The sequence below is a fragment of the Impatiens glandulifera genome, chromosome 3 (genome assembly GCF_907164915.1).
Source record: "Impatiens glandulifera chromosome 3, dImpGla2.1, whole genome shotgun sequence".
Classification (NCBI taxonomy): Eukaryota; Viridiplantae; Streptophyta; class Magnoliopsida; order Ericales; family Balsaminaceae; genus Impatiens; species Impatiens glandulifera.
Window position 1 is genome coordinate 5,468,773 of NC_061864.1, and position 18,665 is coordinate 5,487,437.

At 30.7% G+C, this 18,665-nt stretch overlaps 2 protein-coding genes across 2 annotated transcripts; both read left to right on the plus strand.

The window, feature by feature from the left end:
- The first annotated feature begins 7,005 nt into the window (after positions 1-7,005).
- On the plus strand, positions 7,006-12,285 carry LOC124929004 (WD repeat-containing protein 44). The gene is made up of 8 exons (XM_047469258.1): positions 7,006-7,030; positions 7,186-7,247; positions 8,798-10,531; positions 10,628-10,718; positions 10,812-10,969; positions 11,069-11,185; positions 11,278-11,368; positions 11,546-12,285. The coding sequence occupies exons 3-8, from the start codon at positions 9,686-9,688 to the stop codon at positions 12,133-12,135; spliced, it is 1,893 nt and encodes a 630-aa protein (XP_047325214.1). The 5' UTR covers positions 7,006-7,030; positions 7,186-7,247; positions 8,798-9,685; the 3' UTR covers positions 12,136-12,285.
- Positions 12,286-12,761: 476 nt separating this feature from the next.
- Positions 12,762-17,933, plus strand: LOC124931709 (nuclear pore complex protein NUP58-like). The gene is made up of 6 exons (XM_047472235.1): positions 12,762-13,282; positions 13,525-13,639; positions 14,510-14,971; positions 16,269-16,755; positions 17,387-17,427; positions 17,709-17,933. Exons 1-6 carry the CDS (start codon positions 12,939-12,941, stop codon positions 17,742-17,744), a joined length of 1,485 nt encoding a protein of 494 aa, XP_047328191.1. The 5' UTR covers positions 12,762-12,938; the 3' UTR covers positions 17,745-17,933.
- Positions 17,934-18,665: the final 732 nt, after the last annotated feature.

An 18,665-nucleotide genomic window follows, 5' to 3' on the forward strand; every position in this document is an offset into this window, starting at 1 on the left:
AAAAAACTATTTAATAACTAAATATAGGAGTTTCTTATAACAGCATCTTACTTATTATCTTTAAATATACACAGCAATCAAACATGTTTATAGATGTAAATGCATCTTTTACCAACTTTCAAATATGGTGAACCATTCTAACGGGAAATAAACTCTAAAATAATTAAATTTTTACAATTTTATAAATAATTTTAATTTTACTATTTTACATTAAAAAATAAATTTATATTTATAAATTAAAAAGATATATTATAATATATATATATATATATATTATTTTGAATGTAGGAGAAGTAGCATCACATCCGCTTAAACTAAAAAGCGCTTTCAGATTAAATCGAACCCATAACTTTTTTTATCTTCTTTTAAGCCAATTCTTATCAACAGGGCCGACCCTTGGGTAAGGCAACCTATTCAGTTGCATAGGGCCTTATAGGGCCCCCCATTTTTTAATATTTAATAATATTATATTATTAATATTAATTTTTCCTTTTTTTCTCCTTTAATATTAAATTTATATTATAAAAATAATTTTTTTATTTCTTTTTTAATCTCCTACCTCCCTATTATAGTATATTGATTATTTATATCTCATTTTATATTATTAAAATTAAAAAAAATTACTATTTTAGGGACCAAAAATTTAAATTTACATAGGGCACCAAATTTAAAATAAAAAGCGCTTTCAGATGAAATCGAACCCATAACTTTTTTTTATCTTTTAAGCCGATTCTTACCACCAGGACCTGGGTAAGGCAAACTATTCATTTGCATAGGGCCTTATATGGCCCCATTTTTTAATATTTAATAATATTATATTATTAATATTAATTTTTCCTTTTTTTCTCCTTTAATATTAAATTTATATTATAAAAATAATTTTTTTTATTTCTTTTTTAATCTTCTCCCTCCCTATTATAGTGTATTAATTATTTATATCTCATTTTATATTATTAAAATTAAAAAAAAAAATACTCTTTTAGGAACTCAAAAATTTAAATTTGTATACTGTTTACCACTTAACTATCTTGGTGGGTTATATTATAATAATATATAACAATACTGTTTAAATTAAACTTTATGATTTCATTTTCCTCTTAATTTAAAATCTGCCAACAATTTTAAATTAAACTTGATAAAAATATTTTTTCTAATAAATTCGGACCATTTACTTTGGACAAAATTGCCTAATGAACCCTTAAGGCCCAATTGCAAAATTGAAGACTTGCCCGTACATGTTTAAGCCCAAGAGAGACATGTTATATGAATCAATTTGAGTACTTAAAGGGCTATATCGAGAAAGATATGATAATTAATGTGATTATTACTTTTATTTTATATCAAAATTTATTTTTTACACTTACAAGTTTTTATTGACATAATCCTAGTTATAATTTAATATATTTTCAGGAGTAATTGAACATAAATAAATGAAATGATTAATTATAACATTTTTTTTAATAATTCATTTATAATGAAAATAGTAAATATAGTTTAAATACAATCATACAAACCTGATAAAAGAGAAAAAAAAACACAAAATATAAAAATAAGAAAAAAACACAAAATATAAAAATAAGAAAACTAACACTTTAACAATTTTACGATCATTAGACCGGACAATAATTTTTCCAATAAAAAAATAATGACGATACAATTGAACAAGACCCGCATTCCGCATTATAGGACCCCAATTTTTCATATAATAGTATTATTAATTATATATTATTATATTATTATTATTTTTTTCATTTTTTTTTCTCTTTTAATATTAAATATATATTATATAATATATATATATACCATTTTCATTTTTATTTTTATCTTTTTCTGTATTATAATATATTATTTATTTTATATTATATATAAATATTAATTAAAAAATTTATATTTATTAATTAAAAAAATATTTAGGGGTCACCAAATTTAAATTTGCATTGACCCCAAATTTTCGGATACAAGCCTCTTAAATCTAAATTTCTCAGCAACTATCAAAAAAATTCGGACATCGCGCATTGAATATTAGTCATACTCCACAAAGACTTCAAGACTTCAGATATTAGTCCCCACTCAACAATTCAAAAATATGTGAGTCGACGTTTTCACCTTCCTATGACATATATGTCATGTCAACAACTTACTATAATACCACGTTTTTTCATTTACATGTTATCCTTAAAATTCCATTATGAATAATGCTCAATTCAAATAGTATTATATCGCAAGTATGCAGACTTGCGGTAACTGTACTCTGCCCAAGATTAGAACGAGTTGGTGAACTAATGTCGTTCTATTCTTGAGTCTTTTTCTCTTTTTCAACCGGATATCATTTTTTTTTTTTTTTGGCTTACTTTTACTATGCATTGATTCTCATCCTGGTCAATTAATCTACCTATAGGTGAGGATGAGGAGAGCTATTTATGTTTGGTTCTTTTGAGAAATTATAAGTTTGCAAGGAAGACATATTTGATGAAATATTTAAAACATTTATATTTTTTTGCTTCGAAATTTCTTTTATTTATGCTAGAATATTCTTATATTCAGGTATCTTATTTGTACAATAACTATTGTTTTCAAACAAATAATAATAAAAAATATATATACTTGGAAATTCAAATGATATATAAAAGAAAAGGTTATAGTTACTAAAAATAGCAAGTTATAGATTAAAGTAAAATAATACCGAAGAGAACAAATGTCGAGACAATAGTACAATTCATGATTAAAAATAAATAAACCCATAACAATAATGACATATATTATTATGTTTGTTTGGATTACATTACTTTAGGGACCAATATTGGAACCTGTTATTGCAATGTACTAATGCACTCATAATTCACACACCTTACTTTTAATTTTATTACTTTAAATTTTGTTGGAACAAATATTTTGTATTATTTTTTTAATTAAAGAAAATTTACACTTAAACTCAAAATGCTTTGAGACTTTTACCACTCTACTATTTTGGTGGGTTACAAATATTTTGCATTGTTGTAAATTATATTTTTATATATTACTTTAAAAAGTTTAGCATTTTTTTTAATTATTTCAAGATTTGATTTTGTTATTTCTAAACATTTTTTTGTTTTACTTAATGTCTCTCCTATGTATTCCTTCCGCAACAAAAAAATAAATAAATAAATAAATAAATATTTCAATTAATAAATAAAATTTATAATTTAATCTGTATAATTTGGGTTGGGTGACTATCCCAAACATTTCTTTATATTTATGTTCTTTTGTTTTTTAACTTACTTTCTATTTAGTTTGTATTATATTCTGTTTCAATTTAGGTTATTTTTTTTTAATTTGAAAAAAACTTTAAAAATAGTTAAAATGTATTAATATATAATGTTTTTTTAATAATATTAGGCTTCGTTTGGATTGGGTTATTTAAAACATTTAGAGCGAGAAAAAAATAATGATTGCTGATGATTTTGAGGAGGTAATAATTATTTTTCGTAAAAAAATTTAAAAAGTATTGATATATAAAAATATTCATTTAAAATATAAGGTATTTTAGTTAATGATTTGAGTGATGTGATGGATGAAAGAGTTAAATTATGTTTGATTTTGTTTAAATTATTTAAAAAACCCAAACGAACATGGCTTTAGAGGTATTTTAGGTGATAAATTTAGTAATTGATTAATGAGAGAATAGATGAAAAGACAATGGTTTTGGTTTATTTTTAGATCATTTAAATAGCTCGAATTTAATGATAAATGGTTTTATATTTACTATAATGATGTAAATCCAGTTTTTTTTTGTTTTATTAGGGTTTTCACAAAAAGAAAATTCTGTTTCATAATGAAAAATAAATAAATAAAAATTGAGTGTTTATTAATAAAAATATCCTTAATTTTTTTTCTCTACACTATAGTTTTTTTTTTATTATTATTTTGATAAATAAAAAAAGCAATTACATGAATGAAGTAATTGTTGAAGTGATAGTTGAGTTTATGATAAAACTTTTAAAAAACCAAAAAACTTACTGATCAAACAAGGCCTTACAATTATTTGAAAAAATCTAAATAATACCAAATAATAATACAAATCAAACAATCCATGAAAAAAAATGATGTGATATCTTAAAAAAAGAGGGTATTTTGGTCATTTAGCAAAGCAGCAACTTCATTTGAATACTAAAGAAATATCAGCAAGTTGGTACGCAAATATATCAACAACGTGCAATATCTTTCTTACACAATAATGTGTTTTAGGGTTTAATTATCATCATTAAGTAAACTAATCATCCTTTCTATAATGGGTAAATTAATTAGACTCGGTTTATATATATACCAAAAAAAGGCAGATTCTGAATACTAGAGAATATGATATGTCGAATAAAAGTATGACCTAATTTTTAATCATGTTACAGTTTTAACAAATACATTTTAATTAAGGAAGTGCAATATCCAATATCATTTCAACAAAATTATGTTATGTTATGATAGAATGAATTAAATAATGAAATTTGTGACTACAACCCATAGTCATTGTATGTCAACACAAGCGTTTAATGAGAATGGGTATATATATTTGGGTATATATATTAAAATGTAAAATTAATTAATTGCGAGAACACCGCAACCAAACAAAGTTTCAATTTAAACTGTTTTTCAATATAAAAAGTTAGTCTAATAGTTTACCGTCATAATTTTTATTTTCATTTAAAGTGTTCTAAGTGAGTTGACATTTGGTCTCTTAAATTTTTTTTTATCAAGAATAACATGAATTTAAACTATTATAAATTGTTATTTAATGTTTTCTTAAATGGCAATTTATTCTTTAAAAGTAAGTTAACATATTTCCACAATTATATTCTCACACTTTAATTTAATACATTAATATTAAGAATAGAATCTTAAACATTTTATTTTTTAGGTTAAGCATAATTAAAAATAAAATATTTTAAAAAAAGAATATGAAAAATAAAGAATAATTGTAAACAAAAAATTAACTATCATAATATTTGTAAGTAGACATGCCTCATTTAAAGAATAATAAAATTATGTCGAAGAAAATATAAGTGATCAAAACTCAAAAGTAGACAGTTAGAAAACACTTAGAATTAGTTTGATTAACATATAAGTGAAAAAACATTTTGAGTAATAAATTACTATTTAATAAATAAAATAAATATTTTAAATTAAATATGAATAATAAATTGGAGCGATGAAGTGTATTAAACACATATAATATTAACAATTTAAATAAAATCAATAATATAAATTATTTTCAAAAATAAATTAAATCAAATTGACTCTTATAAATCAAAAGGGTTTATTGACTTCTTAATAAGAAAGCCCTTTCTTTTGATTTTTTTAAATTTCTTCTAAAAAAAACATATTTTTGATTTCACTATTTTTCATTAAAAACATATTCTATAATTAATCTTGGTTTTAAATGGGTAATTTTAACAATGTGATTAAATGAGCAGGTGAGATCTTCATAAATCGACTAGCTGACTTGCCAGAAAATACATCATTATTAATTTATTTTATTTTTTTAATATTCAAATGGGTGATGGAAAAGAGAGAAAATTGTTGAAATTTGATTGGTTGGAGGGCCTAGAGGAAAGTGCATTCCCAGTCAATGGGGAAAGAAATTGAGTTGGTCAGGTGAGAGACACATAAAAATTAAAAATAATAAAATTTAAAATATGATTAAGCATGTGATTGCAGTTATTATTAAACATTATTTATTGATTCTATTGTTTGATTTAAAACTTTTTGCACTTTTAATGCAAATTAAAATATATACTTCATTCCTGATTCTATCTTGCTTTTGTGACAGCTGTTTCATTAGGTAAAAAGGTCATTAGGTAAAAAGGTGCAACCATCTTAATCACAAAGCCTACACTTCTTATAGTTCATTTGTCTATATTATTAATTATTATTTTTTGACAACTAAGTAAGATTCAGTGTCTTATTATAGTATTTTTTTTTAGTTTTTTTCTTTCAAAATTATAAAAATGATTTGTATACGAAGTTATTATCATTTCAAAAGTTTTAATTTTTTGAATGTAAAAAATTAGAATGACCATGCACTAATGACTCGTGCTTCAATTTACAATTTAAGACGATCAAAATCATATTTTTTGATTTTTTTATAGATGTAAATTATTTAGATATTTTGTCATAGTGACTAATACCATTTATATACCAAAAAGGAGGCCACTACCCTCTTTATTTTGGCTCTTATGCCATTTAAATTGGAAGCAAATTATGGAAATATAGAGAATACTTTACATATATTTTTTTTATTTATTGAGAAAAAAAATAATGCATACCCAACATCTTTTTTAGTCAAGTTCAAACTCTCAATGAATTATACATTAATTTTTCTTTCGTTCACCGAACAATAGCTACAATCTAAAAAAATAAATTGAATAATATTATCCAAATCAAAGTAATAATAGAAGGGAGAAATCATGATACATGATATGTGAAAGCTGTTGTGTGGACCACTAGAAAGATTAATAATGATTTTAGTTGGGTGAAATATATGTTTTAAAAATATAAAAATGATAGAGAATTAGCTAGGTGTATTATTGTATGATCAGAGATACAAATAAAATAAAATCAAATTAAATAAACCAGGATCGGATATGGTCATGCAGGGACGAACTTTTGCTTTTAATGAGAAGATATCGTTGAAGATTTTTTTGGTACATCAATAGTGGAAGGAAGATTAATTTGCATGCTACATATTTTTTTTCGATTAATTACCTCAATCAATCAAAGATCTTATCTTCTTTTATTTTTATTTTTTTTTTAATTTTTGTAACACGTTATTTTAATTTAGAACATTTTTAGTGAAAATAAAATCGAGAATACGAGACGGTTTTACAATTGATTGTAATAGAAAATAAATGAATTAAAAATGGTGGTTAATTAAATGAAAATGGCTATAAGAAAATGAAGAAAAAGTGGCTTTTTGGTTTAAATGAGAGGAAATCGAGAGAGGATCGAGCGGAGATTTGGTGCTCCCCGGCCACCGTAAAACTCCGATCACCACTTCCAGGTTCCAGCCATGCCTGATCTTTAGCTTCTAACTAACTCAATCTCTCTCCTACTATATAAATTCAACACGCCTTTTAGCTTCCTTTTCAAATCTCAACTCATCCACTAATTAACTGTTTTTCCTCTTCATTTCTCATCTATATCTTCCCGTACCAGATTACATATCTTAAGATCGCATTACACTGAAGGATCGATCGTCATCATCTACATCCTACAAGGTACGTTCGTTCGTTCATTCGTAATTAGTCACTAGTACAGTAGTTAATCAATTAGCCTTTTAATTTCAAAGTTGATGATATATAATACAATCGGTAATTCGATCGGTACGGACGGAATTCTCAAGCTGTTGAGATGTCGTACGTACGATTGCGATCGAAAGAGAAAGAACAATCGCGCATTAATATATACAGCATTGATTTCGTTCGTTTCTAATTGAATTTGATCGATCTTCTTCAATCATATCTCTGCTAGCTCTTCTTCCGTTGAAATCTGATCAACACATGAATTCATTCATTGTTTCGTTATTAGTACGTACTAGTTAGGTTTTCATCTGATTAATGCATTTTGCATCAACCTGGAGGAAGATAAACAGGAAGATCTATATATACCTATACCTTGCAAATTGAACAGTATTAGCTAGCTTACATGATTATACACATAATTTATGTAGGCGATCGATGATGATTCAAGTGATGAATTAATTCTATATTCATTCACTTTGTTCATAATAATATTACTAATCAAACTTAATTTATATATACTCATTAACATTATACGTTTTTTTTAATTTACATAAATAATGTCTATATCTATTAATCGGTGGTTGTGTTGTTCAATTATTAATTAGTATTCATATCAATTTTAACAATGAAAATGAAAATGAAAAAAAGTAGAGTTATGGTACAAAAGTCTATAAACATTTTAAACATTATTTGTAATTGAACTACGGTGACTTATTTAATTTTAATCCTTTCTTTATAGAAATGTATTTATACTTTATTTTTAATAATGATGTAATAAGACATTGATAGAGATTGTGAAGTAATATATATTTTTATTTGAAAGAGGATAAAAAAAGGAAAATAACTTCCCAAATAAGGGCAATTAAAAATTAAAAGAGGGTAAAGAAAGAAAAGAGGAGAAAGAGAAATCGAAAGAGAAAGAGAGAGAGAGAGGGAGCGATGTGGGACCAGTAGTAGTAGTAGTGTCCATAGCGCATAGGTACGGTTTTTGGCTGACACCTGCTTTTGCTGCTGGTTGTAATGTAATGTAATGCCCCCTTCTGCGACACAGCGAGCAGTCGCTTTCTCTCTCTCACACACACACTGAGCACGCCCATGTACCACTCTCTGCCCATAGGCAGTGGCCAGAACTATGGTGGTAGTAGTGGTGCTACGTCTACCACCTCTTCTCACAGGTCACTCATTTATGACAGCTTTATCAATATGGTCCGTTTCTTTTTCTGCTTTTTTCATACCAAACTTCTTCATTCATTCATTCATGTTCTTCCATTTGTCAACAACTCTAACTACCGATCGATTATTATGATGATGCTCGGTCTGTTGTACCAGTACTTACTTATAACTCCATCTCATCATCTTCCTCAATCCTTACCCTCCCCAGTCCCCCCCACACCCATCTTCTGATCAAATAATAATGTAATGAAACTTCATTTGGATTCCTCTTTATTATATATTTCCTTTTTAGAGTTTGGTAATTCCATATTGAGGATGTTCTGTCATTGACTTTACTTCTTGTTACTGTGCAGAATTTTGTCAGGATTTGAGCAAGGGTGGTAGTAATAGTAGCAGTAGTAGTAGTAGTCGGCCCTTTTGCAGAGAAAGATAACCAGAAAGGCGACAACTCTATTTCCTTCCTTTCACACTGCGTATATATATATATATATATATAATAGGCCTGGGATTAGCTGTTGCGCTCGAGCCGCGCCGTTCGTGTTGTCGCTCGTGCAAGTAGCAGCTTAGAAATCCACGAGCTTGCCTGTGCCTTTGGCCTGTGGTTGTCGAAATTATTAAACAACAACCTTTCATGATCCTTTTGCCTTTTCTTCCTCCGCCATTCTCGCTGTCATCTCTCTTATTTGTCAACCCTTCCTCTCTCCACGGTTCCATTCATAGAATATCAACCACTTCCTTCTTATATATAATATAAGCCTTTTGAAAGAGTTTTCATCTACAAGTTTTTGGCAAAGGCCAGGATCAAAGGAGGGGGCGGTGTATTTTATTACTTTCGAGGTACAGTCTTTGAACCTTGAAGCTTTGGTCTCTGTTCCACCCATATAATTTCCCTTTTAACATTTTACCGACGTATTGCCACCTTGATCCTTTGCAAGATTTCTGGGATTTTACTAGCTTGGGTACCTCGTACCAGGTCCCATTTGTCCTTTCTATCCTTTCTCTTCCAGTATTATAAACCCTTCTCCTACCATTTCAACCGTTTTCTGTCTTGTGTGCTGGTTTTCCCTTTTCTTTTATTAAACTACTCTACTCTCTGAAGTCTTGAATCTGAACTCAGCCCCTTGTTTAGGTCCTTGAAACTCGCATCTTTTGTGGGTGGGTATAAATAAAAAGGAACAGGGAAGGGAGGGAAGGAATTGTAAGTTGTATCTTAGGGGTTTGATGTGGAACCCTCTCTAGATATGCTGACCTTAGAAGAGGATATTCAAGAAGAAATCTTTTTTGATTCCGAAGATCATTATTCAACAGAAAACCAATTGGAGGATGGTTACGAGATCTGGTTGAAAGAGCCCAAGAGTGTTGAGGAGCGGCGTCAGAGCTTTCTACGAGAAATGGGTTTCGAAAGGTTGGTTGAAAGTGTTGGTGCTGTTTCTGCCGGTTGTAATAGTTATACGCCCGTGGCTGTGACTGGTGTGGATGAAATTAGTCCGGTTTGCTGTGTTAGAGAATTGAATGGCGAAGCCAATTGCCCTGTTGAGGATATTTCAAATGCATTGCCCTGTTTGCCCTCATCTGCTTGTGCAAATGATTCAACATGTATTATTCCTGAAGAATGCAAGAGTACTACTTGTACATGTGTACGTGAGAGGTCAATATTGAAGAATTGGTGGAAACAGTTTGTAAATAGGAAGAGTCGAACTAAGCAGGAAGATGAAAGAGCACAAAGTAGTCGAATCAAGGTAAACCGGAAGAAGAAGAGTAGGACTGATTTGAGTGCTCTTTATCTTGGTCAAGAGATCTCCGCTCATAAAGGCCTGATTTGGACAATGAAATTCAGTCCAGATGGGAAGTATCTAGCTAGCGGCGGCGAAGATGGGTTCATCAGAATCTGGCGTGTTACTCAAGCCAGTAGATTCACCAAGGAAACCGAAGAACATCAAGTCAACCTCTCAAGGAAGAAGACAACTAATCGCGGTCGCGTTGTTGTCGTTCCTGATAAAATATTCCAGGTTGAAAAATCACCTATTCACGAGTTTCGCGGTCACACCGATGGAATCCTAGACGTCGCTTGGTCAAGTAATTCTAATGTGAGTTTAATCAAAAATATCTCAACTCTTAAACATATGAATCTTATTTTAATATAAGCATGAATCTAATAGATATATTATGATTTTGATTTGCAGTGTATCCTTTCAGCATCCAAAGATAACTCTGTTCGTCAATGGGAAATGGGTAGCGATGAATGCCTTGCAATTTACCGACACAGTAATTATGGTATGTCTAATAAAATTACTCTAGTTATCTGAATCAATCTACGGCTGCTGTTTCAATCACTGACAGAATATATTATTGTTTAACCATTTACAGTAACTTGCGTGCAATTCAATCCTTGGAACGGTAATTACTTCATAACCGGGTCTATAGATGGAAAAGTTCGCATCTGGGATCTATTTGAGAGACGGGTAGTCGATTGGGCCGATGTACGAGATCAAGTGACCGCAATATGTTACCAACCCGATGGCAAGGTATATAAAAAAAATTAAACATTAATTTTTCTTGCATTATTATTCGAATTTTTGTATGATAAAATTTGCTTAATTTTATTCGAATTTGTATATTTATAGGGATTGGTTGCTGGTACTCTAAAAGGCTTCTGCCGTCACTACGAATTATCAGACAATGGGCTTCAATTGAATTCTCATATAAAGGGGAAAAAGCACAAGAAGATCACTTGCATTCAGGTTTTCACTCTTTACTTTTAAATTTTTTACTATTTACCTAATTAATCTGTTCAATCTTGACCTAACCCATGAGTTAATTCACGTTTTTACAGTTCCCTCCAGAAGATAATAGTAAAATCATCGTCTCCTCAGAAGACTCCGAAGTTCGCATAATCAACCTAAATGTGACGCATAACTTAGAAGGTAAAACAATGATGTTTATTTTATTTGATGAAATTGTAATATAAAGTAGTTATGCGCACATGCATGGGTTAACCTTTTAAAAGTAAAATGTAACGTGTTATTTTTCCTATGTACATACATAATATGCATTGATAAGGGTGAATTATTGATTAATAAATTTGTTAAATATTATTATAGGTCTTCTTCTTCCTCCACAAAGACAAAGGCAGATGTCGGCCGCCTTTACATCCGACGGCGGACATGTAATCTCGACCAGAAATAACAATTCTCAAGTTTACATGTGGAAATACGACGAACCCTCTTCCCCTTCTTCTTCATCATCTTCATCTTGTTCAGATAGATCATCATCGTCGTCATCGTCGGGTAGATCTCTGTCTTCTTGTGAGTATTTCTCTATCCATCATGGAGTTTCAGTGGCGGTGCCTTGGAGGAGAGAGATGAGTGAGGGAGCACATGAGAAGCGAGACGGCGGCGGCGGCGGTGGTGGTGGGGGGAGGAGAGAACGTTTTTCACTTGGGAATTGGTTTTCCATGGAAGGGTCGAGTCGGGTTTCTGCAACATGGCCGGAAGAGAAACTGCCAAAAATGGGGGTGGTGCAGAATGAGGATCAAGATTGGGATTCTGTAATGTTGTCGGCGGAGGAACAGCTGTCGGAGACATGGGGCCTTGTCATAGTCACGGCTGGTTGGGACGGAATTATTAGGACGTTCCATAACTTTGGCTTGCCTGCAGCAGCAGCAGCAGCAGCAGCAGCAACCAATATTTAATTTTGATTTAATTTGATTTAGATTTGATTTTAGAGAATATTATTGATAGTGGTTTTAAATTATTAAAAATTATAATTTGTACAGCACATGATCATCTGCATAATTATTCAGATTCTGCCAACTTTTTGGTGCCATTGTTAATAATATATTTTGTTTGCATATCTTGTGGAAGTTTGAATTTATAAATCTAAATTCATTAAATTTGAAATACTTTTAAATTTTAAATTTAAATAAATTTAATAGTTTACTTAAGTAAATTTGATATTCATTTTTCAATTTGTAAAATATTAGAATATTTTAAGAGTTTAATTCAAAGTTTTGATTAAAATATAAATATAATAAATGGTTTACAAAAGCTTATGTCTCAATTTTGAGAATAATTAAAGTTTGTCCATTTGGAAACAAAATTTAGGGTTAGATATGGATCTCAGTTTCGAGGTGATTTTTATAAATTTATTTATATTTAAAATAATATAATATAATTAATTATATATTTAGGGGTGATTTGATTTTGTTTTAGAGTTTGCGTCTAGAATTTGATATATTGATTAATATTGAGGATTAATTTGAGTATCAACCTTAAAATAGTGACTTTTCCTACCAGTTGGAAAAAGCGGGCACTTTGATTTTCAAGTGTTCCTTCTTCCTCCTCTCCTTTTTAGGGTTTATGCATAGAGGACGGATTTTCAAGCCGATTCTTTCTAATTAATCTGTTTCCATCCGTTATCATTAGCGATTCCAGATAAAATATCTGAGATGAGCGATTAGCGCCGTAATAAGGCGATCGGAGAAGAAGCAGAAGAATGTCGTTTTCTCTTACGCCGCAACAACAGCCTGCTCAGCAGCAACTTTTCACACCGCAGCAACCATCTCCATTTCAACAGACTAGTCCGTTTTTTCAGTCGCAACAGCAGCAGCAGCAGCAGCAGCAACAACAACAACAACAACAACAGCAATTGCAACAACAGACGTTTCAACAGCAGCAACAACAACAGCAATTGCAGCAGTTTCAGCAGCAGCAACAACAACAACAACAACAACAACAACAGCAACTTTATATTTTCACCAATGAAAAGGCTCCTGCCACTTATAGCACCAAATGGGCAGATCTTCATCCCGATTCCCAGAAACATCTCCTTCAGATAGAGTATGTTCCTTATCTTCATCAATCCCCTCTCCAATTAGACTAGTCTGCTGAAATCCAGTAACTTAGGCTTTGCGTTTTGTGGACCTAATCTGTTTCTTGAATAGCTAAGAAAACTGAATTTACTGATTCGTTATGTACTCATTCTAGTAAGTTTACAGTAAATTATTGAATGTCAAACCCATTTGTGTATTAACTGGATGTAAGTGTTTGGTTTATGAAACTATTGTATTTCCATGTAATAGGGAAAGAATACTGGAGTATAGGGATGAGAGCCAGAGGCTTGAGCAGTGCAGTAGACTTTATGATTCATCGGTTTCAAGTGACGGGTTTGAGTCTGATGCAAGCTTCACTGTCCAGGTTTTCATTTATCTCTTTCTAATTTAAAAGAATTTACCTTTTATCCTCATGGCCTTGGACAGAAAATTATTGCCTTGATCACTTGTAGAGCTCTTCAGAGTATATCATGTCAAAAGTCCTCTCTAGTAGCAATGAACCATTTTTGCACAAGAGTTTGTGATAATACAGCACATTTATCATGTCACTAAGAATGTATATAAACACAACTTTGCTTTCATTACAGTAATCTGCTTTGATACATTTTGGTTAAAGGCATAATAATGCTATTTTAGGTGTAATCATAGACACACTGATTCATATATAATATTAACACGTGGATAAGATTTCACAAGTTAGTTAATAACCCAAGGTTGTGGGGGAAGCTGGAGCAGAGGAAAAATAGTGAGTTAGCCTATATTCCCGACATGGAATATTCTTCCACTCAATCTGATCCAATATTCCATAGTTGGAATTAGCTACATAAAACTGGTGGATAAAATTTCACAAAACATGTTACAATGTATACCTACTTTGATAGGCAAGATGTCACGATGTTTCGAGGCAGATAACAATTGAAATTTTACTCCAAATTTGGGAATGGAAATTTTCACCATTGGACCAAGTCTCATAAATAAATGCAACATATGTGTTACATTATATTTTTGTATTTTTTTACCCCTCTGCATATGAAAGTTCAGATGTGAGTTTTATTAATCAACATCAATTTTTCTTTTGCTAAAATATGAGCATACCATACCTAACCTTGATTCAATGATGTTCACTAGCCAAAGTTTTGAGCACCCAAAACATCAGCTTTATTTAGATTTTCTGATTTGTTTTCTTATTTATTCTTTATATTCCAATGCTATTCTTTTTTAAATATTGTTGAAGGAACTTGGTGGTATCAGTACAGCAATGGAACGGCAGAAAGCTGTTCAACAAGAGTTGATGGCTGTTGTGAAAGATATGCTACGCAACACAGAGGTTGCTGTTCGTTCTTTTTTGATGTTACGACCAAGGTTTCTTCATCTTAAATCTGGTGCTGCTCCTAACAGTGCTGCAATAGTACAAGCTTCAGGGGCAACTGGAACTGGCCAGTCTATGACCACTGCTGCTATACCAGTATTTGATTTCTATAGTGGTGTCCCCAGGAAACCTTCTCCATTTTTGCAGCAGACAGTTTCAAGATTCGATAAGTACCTTGGTGAGTGCCTTCAGCTGATTGAAGAATTGGAGCAATTGCTCATTGTGGATTCTGATAGGAATGGCTTAAACTCTGGCTCTTCATTGTTGCAAGTACTCCCCAAAACTATGTCAAATGTACATGACTTTTTTGTTCATGTGGTGGCAAGGGTAAGATTAATCCATTAATTATTTTGCATTATCAAGCTCTTCAATGTTAATATTCTACACTTATTATTGATATACTCCATCTGTCTTTTTATTTGGCCAAAATCTCATCATTTTCATGTTGATTGGACTGGACTATGAGGTCATTGTCTTTTCCCTATAACTCGAGTATTCTAATTTTTCCATAAATCTATTCGTTTTGTCAAGTTTCATCTTTTGGAATATGTAATTGTTAAGGATAAAAGTGTATTTTAGGGAGTCAACAAAGTCTCAAGTAGAACAAGGGAAAGTCAACACCAGGAGTGTTTAAGATTATTAAGTGGTGATGGTTATGGGTACAAGCCCATTTGATAGTTAAATACCAAACTTTGATTACCATTATCTTGGAAGTCTTCCGTGGGTATCCGATGCCTGTTGCCAATTACAACTTTTACAGTTATGGATGCAAACACATCCTTATTAGTAATAAATGTCGTCTCTTTAATTCAGAGAGAGAGAGTGAAAGATAGGATTAATAAAAATAAGTTTTCAAATTTTGATTTCATTTGTGATGGGTATTGGTGGGTGACCGAATTCTTAGGTATCCATTGTCGTCCCAAGCCTGATACAGTACTTATAGTGCTCTTAGGTTGGTCCTTCACATGTGAAAACTAACTTACCAATGCTGCAAAGAGATGTCTTTTTACTAGTCTTGCTGTTAATTTTCACTACAGGAAAAGTGGGAGAACATAATTATTAAAGATTTTCTCAAAAAGAATTTCCTTTTAGAACCAAATTATGTTTACAAGTATAGGTATACATACATTACTTCCCCCTCCACCAAAAATAAATAAATTCGAAGTCAGGTCTCAAGTTTGATTCCCAGTGAAACCACCTTGATTGAAGTGGGGGGATTTTGGTAGTGTGATGATGCTGTGCTAGCCTCCTTTGAAAGAAAAGAACCCAAAAAACTTTATACATATTCTTATATATACTAGTCTTAAACTACATCTAATCATATATAAAAAATTACTCATTTTTCCTTTTCTTTCTGTTGCAAATTTGTCAAATATGACTTCATTGTCAAAGATACTATTTTGTGTTTCCTTAGCCATATCTAATTTCTATGGATGATATCGTTTTTTACTGTGGTTGTAAACCCTCCTTCCCCTTTTCTATTCTATAAAAGTCAATCAATACATCCATTTAGCGTTCTTGGAGTTATTTCATTTTAGCTGAAAATTAATATGATATAATCAATTCACAATAGTTCTAAGAAACTAAATTGGCCTTCTTTTTTTTTTTTCTGTTATGGTTGTAGGTTGAAAGCATCCATCAGTATATAGGATCCATGAGAACTGCATATCTTGCAAACCAGCGACGCCTAGGTCTTTACAATGATCCATTTCTGGAAGCAGATAGGCGTGAAACAGCAAAGGAAGAAGCTGCAGCTAGGAGAGTACACCCAACTTTGCATCTTCCTGCAATTTCTCAACCTTCAACTCAGGTTTCAGGATTAACAACATCTACTGTACCAACTGCCCCACAAACAACTACAGCAATTCCAGCTGCTTCATCTGCTAGTGGATCCTCTCTCTTTGCTACTCCATCTGTTGGAACATCATCATCGTCTCTGTTCTCAACTCCAGCTGTTGCTGCTACTTCATCACCATCCTTATTTGGAGGTTCTGCTGCTCCTGTCCAAACTTCACTTTTTGGTACTTCCACTCCTGCCATTGGTGGCTCATCATTATTTGGTTCCACCCCTTCGGTTGCAGTTCCAAGTTTCTCAACTCCATTTGCTTCAGGTATGCCCTTCAATTTTTGTATTTATATTAGTTATTGATGTCAAAGGTTATATTTGGACGTAATTTAGCTGTATTCTGCAAGTTAGGCCTGTCTAAACTTCCATTTTTTTTAAAGTATAGAACCATTTTTTTAGTCCGTAAATATAATGGTAAAGAAAACAACAACAAATAGCGTTCATTACAAGTTAGGACCCAATGATCATAAGTTTCACAACAACACAAAACAAACTCAAAAGGAAAAGAGCATATTGAGTTTTCAGCAAATGAAAAGTTGCCTCCTTTTAAAAAAATTAAAATTAAAAGCTCAAGAAAGATAACCATAAAAAAGAACTCAAAGATGAACATTAGAAGACCCTAAGACAGCAAAAAAAAAACTAGATTCACGGCATGTGCATCTCCATTGCCTGACCAATGAGTCTTGCCTTAAGGTCATAGTTCACATGCTGAGGATTTTATATTCTTCCTTTTAATCCCTTAACTTCTTTTTCTAATTGTTATTTGTGATGTTTAATATTGATGTGCCAAATGAATCAATTAAAGTAATATTCTGTCTGCTGTATTAACACTCTTTACTCCAAAATGCAAATGTTGGTGTATCATCTGATTTGTGAGTTCTTTGAATTTGGTGCAGCTGTTGTACCTGGTTCAGGAGCAAGCTTCGGAACAGCATCGGTACGTTTACATGAGTTTTATCTTCCACATTTTCCTATAAAAGTAGTTTCCAACAATTTTCTAGTTCCTTCTATGTCATTTTATGTAAACTCTTCCTTTTGTATGAACATATGAGTCTATTTGGAAACCGACATTTTGTCAAAAACTGAATTGAAAATTTGCCAAAGAGATACGAAAATGAAATATACAATTCCTTCTTTAATTTCTGAACCTATGTATGGACAGTTGATCCATCTTGATTGTTGTTTTCAACTTCTAACGATGCTTCAATTAACTTGCAGAAACCTAGAGCAAAAGCTCGAGCAGGCAGACGTTAGACAAAGATCTGTCTGATTGATTGTCTTTTGGCGGCTTGGAACAATTGTGAACTCTTATTTAATCTACTATTTATTTTTATTTATTTTTGTTTCGGAATGAAATTTAAACTTCAGTTTTAGTAAAATATATTGTAAAATGTTCCTATTTATCATTGTGGAAGGTACTTTTAGGTTGCAGCTGTTGTTTTATTTTGAGGGCTTTATTCAATTTTTTCCTCTAATTTTGAATGCTGAAACTAAGAAGAGGTGGTTGTGTGTAATATTAATTTAAGCAATTTCTTAAGATTTACGTTTTAGAGTTTAAATACATAAATATAAATTCAATAAAATTATGTAAAAACTTAGCTAGTTTAAAAGTGTACCTAACATTGTTTGGAATTATTCCAACTTTTTCTCGTGCACTATCTTTATTAATTATACAAAAGAAGTAATTCAATTGAAAAAGAAATACTCCAAACTTTAAAGAATATGCATTGTTTGTCCCTACAATTAATTAATATTATATAATTTGATATCTTATCCACTCCTACAATTAATTAAATATTATATAATTATGTTATCTTATCCATATGACTAAATAATTCCTTAAAATAGTACAACATGACTCAACCCTCAAATGTATTAATATTATTTTAAGATCCGGATGAATGTCCTGTAATCTAAACAAATTATTTATTTATTGTCAAATAAATTGGTAATGTATTAAAATGTTATGTTACATGTCTCAAATAAACCTAAACAATCACGCATCATTCACATTTATACAAATTATTTTATAAATTAAGGTTGTTATCTGGTTACAAAATTCAACCATTTTTAATATTAAATAAACCGACATATATTGACTAGTAAAACAAATATGGTTGATATGTAAGGAAATAAATAATCAATATTCCATTTTTTTTAAATCTTACAAATTTT